Source organism: Diceros bicornis, chromosome 11 (assembly GCF_020826845.1).
Source record: "Diceros bicornis minor isolate mBicDic1 chromosome 11, mDicBic1.mat.cur, whole genome shotgun sequence".
Lineage (NCBI taxonomy): Eukaryota > Metazoa > Chordata > Mammalia > Perissodactyla > Rhinocerotidae > Diceros > Diceros bicornis.
In genome coordinates, this window is record NC_080750.1 from 42,605,489 (window position 1) to 42,622,010 (window position 16,522).

The window sequence follows — 16,522 nt, forward strand, 5'->3', positions numbered from 1 at the left end:
CCAGTTAGCACAGATGTTTTCCTCTGGTAACATTTTACAGCTTGAGCATACATAAGGCATAGACACAGTAAGAGACTGGGGTTTAACCTGGGTTAGGGTTCTGCCAAGTAGGTAAAAAGGGAAGGGCACACGCACAATATTCTGCCTAAAATTTCATGGAGTTCATGAACACATATGGTACATGAACTTTTTCCAAGAGGATTCAAGAATACCATGATACAGGACAGCATGAAGCAGGGAAATGGATTTTTTAAATGCTATTCAGAATGTGATACTTGTGTCTAATAAACACAACAGTTGAAGCTTCGCTAGGCAGGATAACAAGGGCTAGCTTTCTCATCTCCTTGTGCTAGTAACTTCTTCTTGGCCTTTGGGAATGGGACACTATTCACCTCTCTGATTTTTCTTCTGTTAGAAGGCATTTTAGAATCTATGTAGATTAGAATCTATGTATTAGTTTTTTTTATTTTACAAAATACATGCTTATAGAAAATTAAAACATTATAGAAACATATAAAGCTGATCATAAAAGTTCTCCCATAATTCCACTCCCTCACAAAGCTACTGATAACAATGTGGTGTTACTTCTCCATTACTTTTAGAACAAGTTATTTTACAAAAAATGCTTGCACAACTTTTTTTTATAAGTCAAGTTTAGACATCTTATTAGTCCAGAGACATTTCTCACTCTTAATGGATAGAAATAAACTGCATGAAGGTACCATAATCTATTAAACCAGTCCCTTATTGATAGGATATCTCGGCTAGTTTTAATTACTAAAGAACAAAGGTGCAATGAACTTGCTTGTGTACAACTGTCGGATTCTTCCTATTTGGCAGTTTCCTGGTAATTTCATCTCTAATGAAGCGTTAGCCAAAGAGTTCGAGCATTTTCAGTATACTCTGGAAAACTACCTTCCTAAATGTTGCAACAGTTATACTCCCACTTCAAGCACGCAAGATGGATATACGTATTTTGGAAATGCTTATTTAAAATTATGGTGCAATTTTTTAATTTGAAAAAAACTTTAAATTGATTGTTCTTGTAACTGTGTTTTCTAACTATAGAAAGTGAAGTCTGATAAATCTTCTTGACTGATGGGGAATCAGGACCCTAAGGGCAGGGTTTATAAAACTCGTATTCACCAGGAGCTATAGGTATCAGCAACTTAAATAACACTTTTCTATAAAGTCTTCACCAAGGACTGCAGCTCTTCCTTCTACAGCTTCAAATACCCCCACTGGCATCTGCAGTTATTTCTCCAGGTTTTGATACCTATATTGTACTCTACTGCTTGTCGAATAAAATCCAAACTCAACACATGAGCTTTCCCCACCACCAACCAGCTGTCCTTGTTACTCAGCTGCAGCATACAATTCTTTGCTTCTGGAAAACACACTTGTACGTCTGGTTTCGTTCACTTTATGCCTCATCATAGAATATCCTTTTCCGTCTCTGCCCTCTCAAGGCTCAGCTCAAGTACCACTCACACTATGAAGTCTTCCATGATCTTCCCCAGGAAATGCACTGGCCTTTTCCGCTGTGCTAGCCCAGCTTTTCACTTGCACCTCTATTACAGTATTTCTATTATCAGCCACTAAACTGGAAGTCTTGGAGGACAAATACATCTTGTCTATTTCCTGAACAGTATCTAGTGCAGAACTTTGCAGAACATGCACTCAAAAACCGTGGAATAAACATACATAAGTTAAATTAAGACTTCAAATCCTTTAATCCCAGTTATTAGTCACAGATACTAGTTTAAAGGATTAAAAAAAAAGACTGCTCCCCTCAAAACATGTCCTACTATGGAAAGCAGTTTTGTAAGTTTAAAAAAAAAGGTGTCTTTTAATAAAACTGAAAAAAAATATTCTATCTTTAGAATAGTTATGTTCAACACACCTGCAAATGCTTGATAACTGTACCTTACTTCCTAAGATCTCAAATTGTTTATTTTAGAAATAAAAACGTGGGGGAGGGGGCAGTTTATTGTAAAATATGAAGCAACAATGATTCAAGCACGTGAGTTTCTGCTTTATATTCCTAGCCAGAGCACAAAATGACTGGATATCCTCGTCAACGCCAAGCTAAAAAAAAAAAAAAAAAAAATGGAACCACCATGAAGACAATGCCACATTAAAATCTCTTTCTCTTGATAATTTCTGGCTTCCAGCTGACTGGATGAGTTTCTTCTGTCTAAAAACAAAAAAAATAATCAAGTTAAAACAAAGTATTATTAGTTTACTTCATATTTAATAACTTCCTTTCTAACAAAAATAAGGTATCTATTCTAAATTATATTACTTAGCATTATATACTTAGCAGTTCTTTATCAATTTTAGAAATAGTTGACAAACTTGTGGCATTATCTGACTCTAATAAAGGAGAAATGTGTTCACTACAAATTCAGTTTATTGTTTTTCATCTCAAATAAAATTCCTATTTAGATATTATAGTAACACCAAAGCTTATGATTCTAGAATTAATTTGCATAGTAATCTATTTATTTGTTGTTATTCTTAGTGCAAGATTTTCCCCATAACTATAATAAGGAAAGTTGGAATAAAATCAAAACAATCTATGGATTCACTGGCATCAATGAAATCATTACAGAAACCTATGAGCAGACACTATTCAAGATGATAAATACTTTAATACCATAAAGATTATTTTCCCTTCTGATAATTTCAGTAACTTCAAAATGAGAAACCACTTGCAAAATTGGTATGGCTGATTTATTTTACTTTAAAATGCCTGAAATAGAGAACTTACCGCTGTATCATCCTCTCTGTACACTTTAATGGTTTTATCAGCTTCAGCTGTTAATAACCGACTTTCAGACTGATCAAAAGCACAAGCAAATATTCCTGATTCACTGTCCAAAGACCCAGGCTGCACAGCTGCATGAACTCTCTGGAAATTGTAGCCAGTTCTCCAGTCCCAAAGATGCATAGTGCCATTGTCAGCTTAAAGGTAAAAGATCTAGTTAAATGTTGTGTGTCTTCAACAACTCAGCTTGACAAACATTTATTAAGTACCAACCATTAGCCAAGCACCATGGCAAAACTACAAGTTATAAAGATATATACAACATAGGCACTCAAGTTTCTCTTAATACAGGTGTGTCCACTTCACTTGTGATTAATTCAGAATTTACCATAGATCTCAAAAAGCATCACGAAATGACATCCAATTCTAGAATACACAACTAAACTTTAGGCAATTTCAGGCACAAATCTCTTACCATGTGGGAACTGAAAGAAGGCTCAACTATGAAATATGCTACATGTATTATGAATACACATGAACATTCAAATACACATCATCAGGCAAGTTCTGCTATAATACTTAGGAGTGATGGCTTAGAAATTTTACAAATGTTTACTCATTCACTAAAAGAAAAAATGACAGACTAAAACACATTCATCATAAAAATCTTATTTTACCTCCAGATACAAGCACTCCATCAGAATTTACTGTCAATGTGTTAATAATAGCATTATGACCAGAAAGATTTTGAATGAAACTTCCATCAGGGAATTTCCATTGTTTTATGTTATCTGGAGAACCAGATGCAAATGTGTAACTGAAATAAGATTAAAAAGAATTAATGACAAAGTAAACCAACTTAAGAAAATAATGGATTTTAAAAAGCTTATTAGGGTTGTATTTTGCCTGTGTACTCACTGATCTATGTAGTTTTAGCAAAACATTGTCATACCAAGAGGCTCCACCTCTTTGGATATCCTGACTATAATGTTCATGGTTTCTACTTTTTTTCCCCCTATGTATACTAACTTCTTCCTTAAGAATTAAATTATTCTATGTATATCTCAGCATACAATAACATTTATGTCCAAAACATTAAATCTAGCTACAACTAGCTTTTATTTTGACATGCAGCTTTTAACCATCATATATTCACATTGTCTCATTTGACATTTTAATTTTTCACCATGTAGAAAATGTTCCTCATCTTATACAGGGCATGAAGCAAAATACTACATAAGGAGAATAAAAGAAATGCACGTTCATAAGCGGCACAGGTCTGGAAATGACAGTGGCTAAATAACTACCAAAGTAGCACTAACGTTGGTATATCTGTAGTATACTAAGACTTGAAGAAAGAAGTTAATTAGGAAAATACACTTACTGTCTTGGATGTAGAACAACAGCCCTGACTGATTTTTTGTGATTTGTTAACGTGACTCTTGTTTTTCCAGCCACCAAATCCCATAATCGTATTGTAGTGTCATGGCTTCCTGTAATGAAAATACACACACATCCCCAAAACACAGATCAGGAAAAAGAATGCAAAAGTTAAATAAAATATGAAGTCTTCTTCCATAGACACATATAAACTAAATAAAAGTCATAGCAACTCTTGGCTAATTGCTTTATAGTTCCAAAATTTTAGGTTGATTTTAAACTTAATTCCTAAAAAAATGTAATAAACACTTGACGCACTGTCAACTAAACAGCTAGAACAAATGCGAATAACAAATAAAACAAATACACGATGTTATCCCTTAGTGGAGGAGAAAGAAAAAACCATAATGATTTTTTAGTTAATAAAATACATCAACTAAAGGAATTACTTTCTAGTCTTCAAGATCCATTGTTATTAACCTTATTTTAAGCAAAACAAGACTCAAACCAGCTCTAAAGTTATTGGTCTCAGGGTATTTTGTCTTCTAACTTCAGTTTCCTAGACCAGTAATTTTGATACTATGAAACAGCGCTTAATTGTAACTAACAGCATCATTTTCTAATCGGACGTTACATGATACTGTATATGACATTCTATGATATGTAAAAAGTATGAAATAAAAACAACCAAATGAAATGTTACCATAATACATTTCAAATGCACAGAGAAACACTGTACACACAATACAAAACAAGAATCATAGTGAATATGAAAAGTACATGTATAGGAGCCGGCCCAGTGGCGCAAGTGGTTAAGTGCGCACGCTCCGCTTCGGCAGCCCGGGGTTCTCAGGTTCGGATCCCGGGTGCGCACCGACGCACCGCTTGTCAAGCCATCCTGTGGCGGTGTCCCATATAAAGTAGAGGAAGATGGGCACAGATGTTAGCTCAGGGCCAATCTTCCTCAAGAAAAAAGGGGAAGATTGGCATTGGATGTTAGCTCAGGGCTAGTCCTCCTCACAAAAAAAAAAGTACATGTATAATCATAATACACTCTGATACGAATATACAGACCAGTAATAATCTGTGGTTCTGCAGCTTGACACCTCACTGTAGCAACTGCATTCGTATGGCCAGATAATGTGTGTACGCTGGCTTTAGTTCTCACATCCCAAATCTATAAAAACACAATAGACATACTGGCAAAGAGAACAAGTATTCATATCTCAGGCAGGTAACTGGATCAATTCAAGGCTGGCAATTTACTAGACAACTGTGCCTGAATATAATGAAAGTGTTTAAATGAAAGATAATGATCTGTAAGCTGGCACGGAATGTAGATGGGAAGCAGCTGACAGGGAGGAAAAATGCTAAAAGATCTGGGGACTGAAAGTCTAAAAGTGAGTGTAATGGGACTATTGAATGAAACAGCTAATGGACAACAGTTGTGATAGAATGGAATGTGAGAATGTCACATTTCAGGGGCAGGGCACTCCCAATAATAACCCAATAATAAGTATGGTGAGGCCAGGGAACTGAAGATGAAGGTAGAAAAAATATACACGTCAAGAAACTGAGGGACTAGGTTATTGGTGGGTCAAGGCAACTATCTTTAATTCTCTGTCAAACCATACTTGACTCCCATATGAAATACGCATAATGTAAGATGCAACACATTTACAGATAAACACCAAGCTCTATTCTATTTACCCGTGCAGTTGAATCTCGACTACAGGTAACTAGCACATCGATTGTTGGGTGCAAATCCAAACCATACACTGCACTTAGATGTCCATGATAGTGCCTTATAACCTAAAAATAAAGCAGGAAACTTAAAATTTCTACAATTGGAAAGAAAAACTGTAGCTCATAATGTTTTAAATCCTTAACTCCAAGCTTACCTTGTTATATTCAAGATCCCAGCATTTGACTTGTTTGTCTTCTCCACAGGAGAACAGGTACGGGCTCCTCGTGCTTACTATCACACCACGCACTGTACTGATGTGTCCCGTTAATGACAGCTTTAATTTGCCACTAGCCAAGTCCCAAATCTGCAATCAAAGAATGTTTAATTTTTCTCCTTGTTGATTATCCCAAAGCAAATTTTTAGAATCTTGATGTTAAAATTAAGTCTTGAAAAAGTGAAAGATACACATACATAAAAATTTAAAAATTCGCACGACTCCCTCACCAAAAATAAAGCAGGGAAAAAATAGAATTAAAAGGCAGGTTCAAACTGGGAAAATATTTGTGATAAAAGGTTAATATTCTTAATATATAAAAGGTATCATTGATAACAAAAGTATGAATACCACATTATTAAATTAGTCAAGAATGGCAACAAATTGAAAAAAAAAAACCTATGGAAACAACCTAAGTGTCCATCGACGGATAAATAAAGAAAATGTGGTGTATATATACAATGCAATATTATTCAGCCATAAGAGAGAATGAAATCTTGCCATTTGAGACAACACGGATGGACCTTGAGGGCATTATGCTAAGTGAAATACGCCAGACAGAGAAGGACAAATACCATATGATCTCACTTACATGTGGAATCCTAAAAAAACAAAACAAAAAACCAAGCTCATCGATACAGAGAACAGAGTGGTGGTTGCCAGAAGCAGAGGGGTGGGGAGTGGGCAAAATGGGTGAAGGCAGTCAAAAGGTACAAACTTCCAGTTATAAAATAAATAAGACATGGGGATGTAATGTACAGCATGGCAACTATGATTAATAATACTGTGTTGCATATCTGAAAGCTGCTAAAAGCTGGATCTTAAAAGTCCTTATCACAAGAAAAAAAAATTCTATAACTATGTACGGTGACTAGACTTATCATGGTGATCATTTTGCAATATACACAAATATCAAATCATTACGTTGTACCCCTGAAACTAATATAATGTTGTATGTCAGTTATACCTCGGTAAAAAATTAAATGATTAAAAAAAACTAAAAGTAGCTTTATAAGGTATCAAAAAGATCAACTTCACGATACATTTTGCAGACAGTTTTTAAAAGATTAGATACCATTTCTGCTTACCCTATTAGTAGATATTTTTAAAGATACACAATCAATGTGCTAAAAATGATCCTCTCACACACTGCAAGTATCAATTTACCCATTTTGGAAAATAATTTGTACTTTGGGTGTCAATTTCAAAAATAGTTGACCCATTGATTCCATTTCTGGGAATCTATCACAACAAAATAATTTAAAATACAGAAAAAGCTTCAGGCACAAAGATTAATTACAGCATTATCTGTGACAGTGAAAATCATGAAACTAAAAACTTTAATGCCCAACAATACAAAATAGATTATAGAATATCTAAATGATATATTATTATGGAATCATTTGAAAAGATGTTCAATTTTCCACAGGAATATGTCTTCGATATGTTAAGTGAAAAAAAACCGGGTACAAGATTACCTATCAAGCATGATTTTTAGAAGATACACATTTACACACACAGGAAAAAAGCTCAGAAGAAAACACATTGATCGGGCTGGCCCCGTGGCTTAGCGGTTAGATGCGCGCGCTCCGCTACTGGCGGCCCGGGTTCGGATCCCGGGCGTGCACCGAGGCACCGCTTCTCCGGCCATGCTGAGGCCGCGTCCCACATACAGCAACTAGAAGGACGTGCAACTATGACGTACAACTATCTACTGGGGCTTTGAGGGAGGGGGGAAGAAAAAAAGAAAATACATTGATCCATATGCACAGAAATAAATACTAAAAAGAAATGCATTCGAATATCCAACAGTGGTACGATTAGGTACGACTCTATGTTTTTTTATACTTCTCTATATTTTCCACATTTTTTGTAGATGACCATGCTTTAATTTTGTAACCAGAGAGGGAAAAAACCCTTATATATTAAGGAAGTAGTGGTAGGTAGTTAGCATGCACTGTTTGGAAAAAACCTGTTTAAATACCACTTTTCAAATAGTTATTTATTTGGAACTTTTAACTAACATAGATAATAAATTTTACTCCATATTCAGATCTAAAATATGAGGGGAACTGTAAGGGCAATTTCCACCAGAGGAAATAACTTAAAACAGATTAAATTTACACGGCAAACACAGTCACGTTTATTTTTTCTTCCTTCCTTATTACCTTTATAGTTCTGTCAGCAGATCCAGTAACAAACCACTGATTTCCAGGTTCCACAGCAATACATCGAACCCAACCAAGATGTCCACTGATCACCTGTATGAAAAAAAAGGTAGAATGGGCAAACTCATTACACACAAGTTAAAGTTTATTCAATTTCAATTCATTACATATAAGTTAAAGTTTCAATTCAAGTTTGAATTGCCCCTCCCCACAGCATCAAATGATAAGTTTATAAGACTGACAATTAGATTTTTAGAATAAGTATTAAATTATCTTCAATCAGTGAATGGATACACAAATTGTAGTATATCAATACAATGGAATACTACTCAGCAGTAAAAATGAACGCAGCAATACATGCGATGACTCTCAGAGGCATTAAGCTGAGTGAAGAAAGTCAGTCTCAAAACATACATACTGTACCATTCCATTTACATGACTGCTGAAAAGACACAACTATAGTGATGGAAAACAGATGAATGGTTGCCAGGGGTGAGAAAGGATATGACTATAAAAGAATACCACAGGGATGTTTTTTGAGACGATGGAACTTCTATATCCTAATTGTGGTAGTAGTTACCCAAATCTATATATTTATTAAAGTTTATTAGATCTGTACACCAACAGAAAGTCTATTTTACTGTATGATAATCTAAAAAGTAAAATTTAATATATATATTAAATTACGTGTAGCTGTACTTTCTTATACAGTTTATTTTACACCTGGTACATTCTGAATCATTTTAATTTACTATAATTGAACAGATAATCAGTAGGGCCAAAGAAATGTCCTTATACATTGTTTTTCCCCTGGCCTTCATAATACCTCAAACACTTTCCTAAATTCATTTTATTTGCTCTCTAAATTTAGTAGACTTCTATCAATATTTTATACTGTATTTTATGCAAAATACAAGTATAGCTTTTACTGAAAAAAGTCTCCCTCACAAGGTATCTTTTAAGATAGTCCCAAAGTCCCTTCTCCATCCCTCCCCAGACTACTTTACCACTTCTCATATTCACTCTTTTTCCTCCTGATTCTATTCCTCAGCTCTTGTCAACTGGAAAGCAGTGATCATGTTTCACGTAGTGGAAGAACATCCAGATTCGCTCACCCTGTAGAGTTTCCACGGCGGGTGCCACTGGGGTTTTGGCATTGTAGGGGCTTTTTTAGCCATCAGTGCAGAGTTCTTGGCATTGCCACCCTCCATAACCACCTGGAAATGGAACAGATTACATTATTATTAAAGATATCACTCCAAAGGTTTCGTTTTATCAGTTTAAAAATGGAAATTCAAAGAGGAGATTTATGAAAGCCTTTTTCCTTAAACGAAGAGGGAAGGACAGCTAAAAATGTTTATATAATTAGAAAACAAGTCTAAGACTTCTAATTAGAACTATATTTTCTGTATGTTAATTTTAATTTTAAAAAGCAATTAAAAAATCTCAAGAGAGGCAGAACAATAGAGTCAAGAGCACGTATCACTGTGCATGGGTTCAAAACCCAGCTCTGCCAATTACTAGCTGACTGACCTTAGGTGAAAATTACGTAACTTCTGTGTCTTATTTGTAAAATGGAAATAACAGCACCTACCTCATACAGTTATTATGAAGATTAACAGAGTAGTAAATGCTCTATGTAAGCTCCTACTACTATTTAAGTGACTCTAAGTAGATTAATGCCATTGCCTTTCATTGTCATATTTTAACATTATTGATTTAATATTGTAAAGGAGAGACTGATAGTTCCTTCTATTTATCTTCCAAAAAAGATATTTCAATACTACTTTAAAAGGTATACTAGTTGATATACCATCTACTATTAGCCTCCATCCACCCAACCAAAAAATATGTAAGCCCATAAAGTTCCTGCCCTTAAGAAGCTGACACTACATCCTCCTAGGGAGGCAGAAAGCCTGGGCAGAGACACCTGCAAATGGAGGCTAAAGAAGAAACGCCGTGGGAGGACAACAGATCCACTCACTTCATAAAGCCAATCAACTGCATAATAAACCGAGGAAGTAAAGCTTGCACTTATTTCAAGTGACAGCATAATAAAAGCAACTGCACATTTTCAGTTATTTTTTTCTATGACTATTTTCACCAATAACAACAGTTGCTGCCATTTACCTACAAACAGATAAACTTACGTATTTCTAAATGCTCATTCATGAGACACTAGTTGGACATTACAATACTAATAGAACTCAACTCTAACTGTATAAGCCAACTTAAAAGTTTAATTACAGAAGACTTTCACATCTAACACATATTAATACAAGTTTCAGAATAATATTCCTTGCATTTTTGATAGTGGATAATAAAGAGCAACCTCATATTATCATCATCAAAATAAATATTATGTACAATGTGCAAGCAGATACAAAATTAACAGAATTTTAAATTCTAAAAAATCTGTCAATTCACTAGCAACTTAAATTTTAGGGCTATGAAATATTAATACTTAGCTTAGGCTGCTATTTACTTTAACAAGGCCAAAGAAAATGTTCATTTCATTAATATTTAAGGTAAGACTTGGGATAAAGGAAGCTAAGGCAACAAGCTCCAAAAGTTAGAACCTGCAGCGTAATCTGACACAGAGAAACTTACCGAAGTCACCCCTGCGGGCTGTGAACGGTCAGAAGTCCCAGAATGTCGGAATTCACCTCCAGCGGCGGCACTACGATTTGCATCAACTCTGAGGCCAAAAAAAACCCCACACATTCTAAGTAATTAATGCCTCTAGTCACGTGTTTTGCAGAACCAACTCTTTACATTTTAAATTTCCATAAGCACTAATAAATGAAAAATGTCACGTAACACATAATTATAAAGAAACAAATTTAAAAATGAGAAAAAATGTGAACAGTGAACTATGCTTTCAAATTTGTAATTAGATATTTCATACCTAGCCTGTGAAGAAGGTAATGCCACAGCTAAGGATTGGGCTGCTGACTCACTTGGCATTCTCTGGATCTTAGTATCTGCTGTCAAAGCAACACCTGTTAAAATAAAAAAAAAAATCAATTCCTTTTTAGTAGCTATCTTTACTTTCATTTACATGCATTTAAAATAAAATACTGGAAGAAAACATACGAAAAAGGAAATGGTGATTATCTCCAGGTGGTGATATTACAAAAATTTTGATTATGTTTTGTATGTCTTCGGCTACTTTTTTACAATACATATCGCTTCACAACACATAACTCAAATCTGATTTAATCACAAGTGCTTTGGTATTAAAAAAGCCCAATACAGTAAAGTTAAATTTCTATTATCTTGGGCTATTACCTTCAGATATAAAAATTTAGTTCCCCAAATAGTAACAGAACATTTCTAAGAGTAAATGCAAATTACTACAAGAAGCACCACTTCGCCTGTATGTTCACCATGGTGAATTCTGTCCTGTAAAATCACTAGAACTTAGACATACTAAACTTCTTGTCCTCCACCCTTTATACTGGCCAATCTACTTGTGTGCCAATTCCTCTACACACACACGTTTCTATCACATCAAACGTTCAGGAAATGTTTCTATCATACCTGCTTCTATACTAACACTTCCATCACTTTTATAAATTTAGTGATATTTACATGTCTGTCTAAACTTCCAAATAATAAACTTGTCTTTGCCTGGAGCAGTTTTATTGTCTTTGAATTCCTAACATAGCACCTGAAAAAAATATAGGTGCTTAAGAATGTTTGCTGAATGAATGCATGTGATACTGATTATTATCATCTAAAAAGCTATGCCTAGATGCCTGGCTATTGAGCTTAACTTGTATTTTATAAGCAACGGGAATCATATGATTGGTTATTCATGGAAATCTATGTGACAATAAGACGTTTTTAATATGCAACAGCTCACTTACCAGGTCCTGGTGGATATGGATGTGTACCCGTCACCAAATATTCAACTTCTTGTCCTAAAGAAAAAAAGGAAAAGCAAAAGCAAGAAAAAAAACATTAATGGCAAATTTATTTTATATACAAGTATCATCTCTTTTCATGAATTAAATAATATTAAATTATTAGCTGGATTTCTCAAATTTCCCAACTACACCCAAGCCTCAGAAATAAGGTAAGTGGATCATTTTTGTTTTGACTTCTGAAAACCATGTACACAGCTATCTCCTTGACCATTTACTGACATGATGTCAAGAAAGCTTGTGCATTTGCTACATAGCAATGGTGTATAGAGAGGTCATCCTATTGAGTAACAATCCACTCTGGCTTTTCTTCCATGCAAATAGTTTCCCTGTGGAATCTTGGATTATCTTTATTCACTACAATTTCAGTACTTCATATCATCTTTCTGAATTACAGTCAAAATAGATAGATGTTCTACCCACAGGTTAGGAGCTTTTCCTTTAGTCTCCACTGTGAGCTTCTCTATATCCTAAGAAGTTCTGCTATTATTATACTACCACTTTTTTATGTTGTATAAGAAAAAGTCCACCAACCAATAATCTCACTCACTACTTCAATGAGGAAATCTAGACTTCCATTATAATACTGGTACAGCTATTAAATAGAATATGGCTTTAATTAATCCTGCCAGGAGGGGCACTAATAAGACGTTTCACATTTCTATTTTTAAAATTCACATGTAAGTCCTGACATTTCAGACAACACCATACTCACCTTGATTGGCAGGATACTGTTTATGACCATACGAATCTGATGTATTCTGAGGGCCCTTTTCTTTAAAATTTTCTTTTGAAGTAGGCATATGCAACACAGGACCATACTCATTACGCAGCTTGATTGCCATTTTTCGTTTGTGACTATTTAAAAATTACAAACATGAAGAATGTATCTTTGAGTACTTTAAACATACTCACCAATGTAAATATACTCACAGATAGCCAGGAAACAAGTACTTAAATAGTTTAAGTTTGCCTAATCATGTAGAAAAAGTTTCTATTATGATTTTAAAGTTAAAGAGATTTTAAAAAGCTCAAAATTTCCAAGTGCATTTCCACACTTTTGTTCACAATCCACCACTTAGCATTCATTAAGTCTAAGTAATATTTCAGTTTGTTAACCAATAAATATAAAATCTTTCATGATGAGTTATCAAGGGTCTGATTTAAAAATATATAGAAACTAATATATCCTTTAAAAAAACCTCAAAGTCAATAAACTTTCCGTCAAATGTCTAAATATAAAAATATAGTAAAAGCTTCCACAGAAATGTTTACTGGATGTGTATCTAAAAGAGTCAGTTAGAACTAATCAAAGTACTTACTTCAATATTTTAAAAAGAAATGCACTTATTATATTACTTTTAAGAATAGTCTACCTTATAAATTATATATATATGCTTGTTTGAGGAACTAAGCAGATTTTAATAGAAGGTAAAGGACAAAGAAGGAACACTGCACATAATGCAATCCCAGACTGGAGCTGGAGATGTAGAACCAAAAATGTGCCACCACTCAAAAATCTTCACCATACTAACGAGAAAAGATGGGAGTAGAGGTACTGGCCAGGTACAATTTCAGCTCAGCAAGGCTCTGAGAGCAGCGGGAAGCTGAAAGCACATACAAAGTGATTGATTATAAAATATAACACCTAGAAGGGACTCTCCTAATTACTGGGTATTTGTAAAATGCAATTAATTAATGGGAGTTTTACTGTAAAAGATAAGGCCAAAAAAAGTTAAATCAGCATAAATTATGCCCAAACACCACTCATTATTGAATAGATATCCTATGTTAGTATTACTCACTAATCTTTAAAGTTCCCCCTCTCCCTGCTCTCTTCCCCCAATATTAGAAGTTTAAATATTCTAGCAATTGAAAAGGAACTACACCTACCTCTCTTCATCCAAAGGCACAGGCTTTCCATTATCAGCTACAAACATGTCATGGGTCCTCTTCAGTGACCTGAACACAAGTGTGTGCACAGAATGTTTCTGTACCTCCTAGAAAGAAACAGTGTAATTATATATCTAGCTACAAATTACATACATTGTAACCTAAATTAAAGTCAAATTAGTTATACACGTTACATGTTAAAATATGTAAAAAACTTCGTACCACTCACCACAGCTATTTGCAGCAAACTATAAGAGTCAAGTTCAGGGAAGAGGAGGAAGCTCCTCTTTGGCCAGAGCCCCAGGTATACCAACTGAGTGATGCCTGAGATTAGTCATTTACTCAATAAATATTTACTGAGCTCCTACTATGTGTCTGGCAGGTACTGTGTTAGAAGCTACCAAGAGAATGATGAAAAGGCAGTCATGGTCCCTGTGCTCAAGAGGAAACAGACAAATAAAAATAAGCAAAATAACTCCACATTTTGATAAGTGCTATGAAGGAAACAAGCAAGGGGCTGAGACAGAGAACAGAGGAAGAACTTAGGATAGTTATGAAAAATCTCTCTGAGGTGATATTTAAGCAGAAAGAGGAAGTCAGCTTAGCACAGAATAGAAAACAATCCAGGCAGAGAGAAAAGGTGATGTACAAAGGTATTCAGTAAATGAAAAAATGCCGGGAGCTGTGCAGTTATATATGTTCGCTGGGAGGGCGGGTTGTGATGCAAGATGAGGTTACAAGGGTAGACAAGGTCCAGATCAGGTAAGCTTTTTTAGACCATTGCAACAATCTGTAATTTTGCTCTAGTAACATAAGGCCAGTAAAAGGTTTTAAGCAAGAAAAGCATGACCAACGTATATTTTAAACAGATTAATTTATGGGGGGAGGGGAGTACAAAAATGGAAGCAAGGAGACCAGCTGGGAGCTACTGCACCAGTCCAGGAGAAAGATGATGTTGGTCTGAATTAAGGTGACGGCAGCAGGTATGGACAAGAATCAAGAAATATTTCTGAGATAAGACAAGGCCTGCTAATAGAATGGTTGTTCAAGCTAAGGAAAACTGCAAAAGTTTAAGAATGGCAGATTTTCCTGGGGAAGGGCTGAACTAAGACACAATGTGAACATCAGAGACGACCGCCAGTCTCTTGGGACACAGAATCACTGACACTACCCCGCAGGGGGCGAGTACCCGCAGTGGAACATCAACAGAAGTCCTGCCTCCGAGGACAGTGCCCAGGTCCAGTGCCCAAGGATCAAATGAGGACGGGAGGAATTATCTCAGGCTTCCCGCCAGGACGGAACCTCCAACTCGTGCTCTCATCCAGCCTCTCCCACCTGAAGAAGAGACTCCCCGGCCTCGGCCAAACAGGCTCCCCTCGCAGCCTCTACTCTCCCCAGACTCCCAACACCCTCGATCCACAAAGCCCGCCGCCAAAGAAAACCAGTCCAGAAATAAACTACTCCTAACCACCCAAGCGTCACTTTACCTCCACCATGATGCTGCTGTGTATCTCGCTGCTCCCGCAGAAAAGAAACACTAACCAACGCAGAAACCGCCGCCACAACTGCACAGCCCCTTCCGGAATCGGGCGCCCCAGCGCCGGATGTGACGCAACTCCGTGCACGCGCGCTATTGGCCCACAGGCCTTCTGGCGGCGAGAGGCGGGTCTTTCTTCTCGGGCCGCCTCTAGGGCGGAGTTTCGGGACTGAGAAGCGGAAGCTACTGGAATGTATGGGTCGAAGGTTTTACTCTCCTCTTTGAAGAGTTTTTGAGACGACGGTTTTTTTGCCTTACTCTCAGCCTTAATTGTTTCGGTTTAGGGGTGTAGTTTGTGCTGTGTTCCCCAGAGATTAATGCTTTTTCTTCATAGAACCTCAGGAATCAGTTCTAGGTCTGGAGAGAGCAAACCTCCATCAGCCGTAAGGCTTTTCCACTGTCTTGCCCTCTTTGGGGGTTGCCTCCGCTATTTATGTCGCCTGACTTCACTATTTGGCTAAACTTGACTGGACGCATTTGGACGCCTTTGTAGCCTTAATGCCTAAAAACAATCCCACTGACACTGTCCACTAAACACTTGTTGAGTGAATGTTGCAGAATAGTTGTTTCAATTTGAGAAATTTTGTAAAAGAATTTTAACAGCATATGACAAAATCCAAAATTTATTTTCCACTAATAGATTTCTTTTCCCTAATCTCTCAGAACTGCATAACTCTTGGCTATTTCCTAGTTGTCTGCTGATTAACGTGGCTTCAACAATGCCAGGGTATAGCTTTTCTGGTGTAAGAAAGATACAACTGAAGACTTCCGCCATTTTTATTCATACACATCCTGGTGCCCAAGTGTTGGTATTTTGCTTTGTTTCCTATCCAGGTAAACTCTGCAGTTTGTGATCAATCCTGTCCGATTATTTTTCTATGTAA

The 16,522-nt window shown here is 36.0% G+C and overlaps 1 protein-coding gene across 2 annotated transcripts; it reads right to left on the bottom strand.

Moving 5' to 3' along the window:
• Positions 1 to 1,709: 1,709 nt before the first annotated feature.
• Positions 1,710 to 15,688, bottom strand: PLRG1 (pleiotropic regulator 1). Of its 2 annotated transcripts, none has more exons than XM_058550239.1 (15): positions 15,589 to 15,688; positions 14,102 to 14,208; positions 12,924 to 13,066; positions 12,152 to 12,205; positions 11,188 to 11,281; positions 10,890 to 10,977; positions 9,395 to 9,496; positions 8,280 to 8,372; positions 6,052 to 6,201; positions 5,861 to 5,962; positions 5,225 to 5,327; positions 4,155 to 4,263; positions 3,448 to 3,587; positions 2,774 to 2,967; positions 1,710 to 2,197 (listed from the first exon to the last, which is right to left on the bottom strand). In XM_058550239.1, the coding sequence occupies exons 1-15, from the start codon at positions 15,595 to 15,597 to the stop codon at positions 2,138 to 2,140; spliced, it is 1,548 nt and encodes a 515-aa protein (XP_058406222.1). In that variant the 5' UTR covers positions 15,598 to 15,688; the 3' UTR covers positions 1,710 to 2,137. The 2 variants fall into 2 exon arrangements, with proteins under 2 accessions (XP_058406222.1, XP_058406223.1); XM_058550240.1 differs by lacking the exon at positions 15,589 to 15,688 and adding an exon at positions 13,744 to 13,815 and having other exon boundaries at positions 14,102 to 14,182.
• Between the last annotated feature and the right edge of the window lie 834 nt (positions 15,689 to 16,522).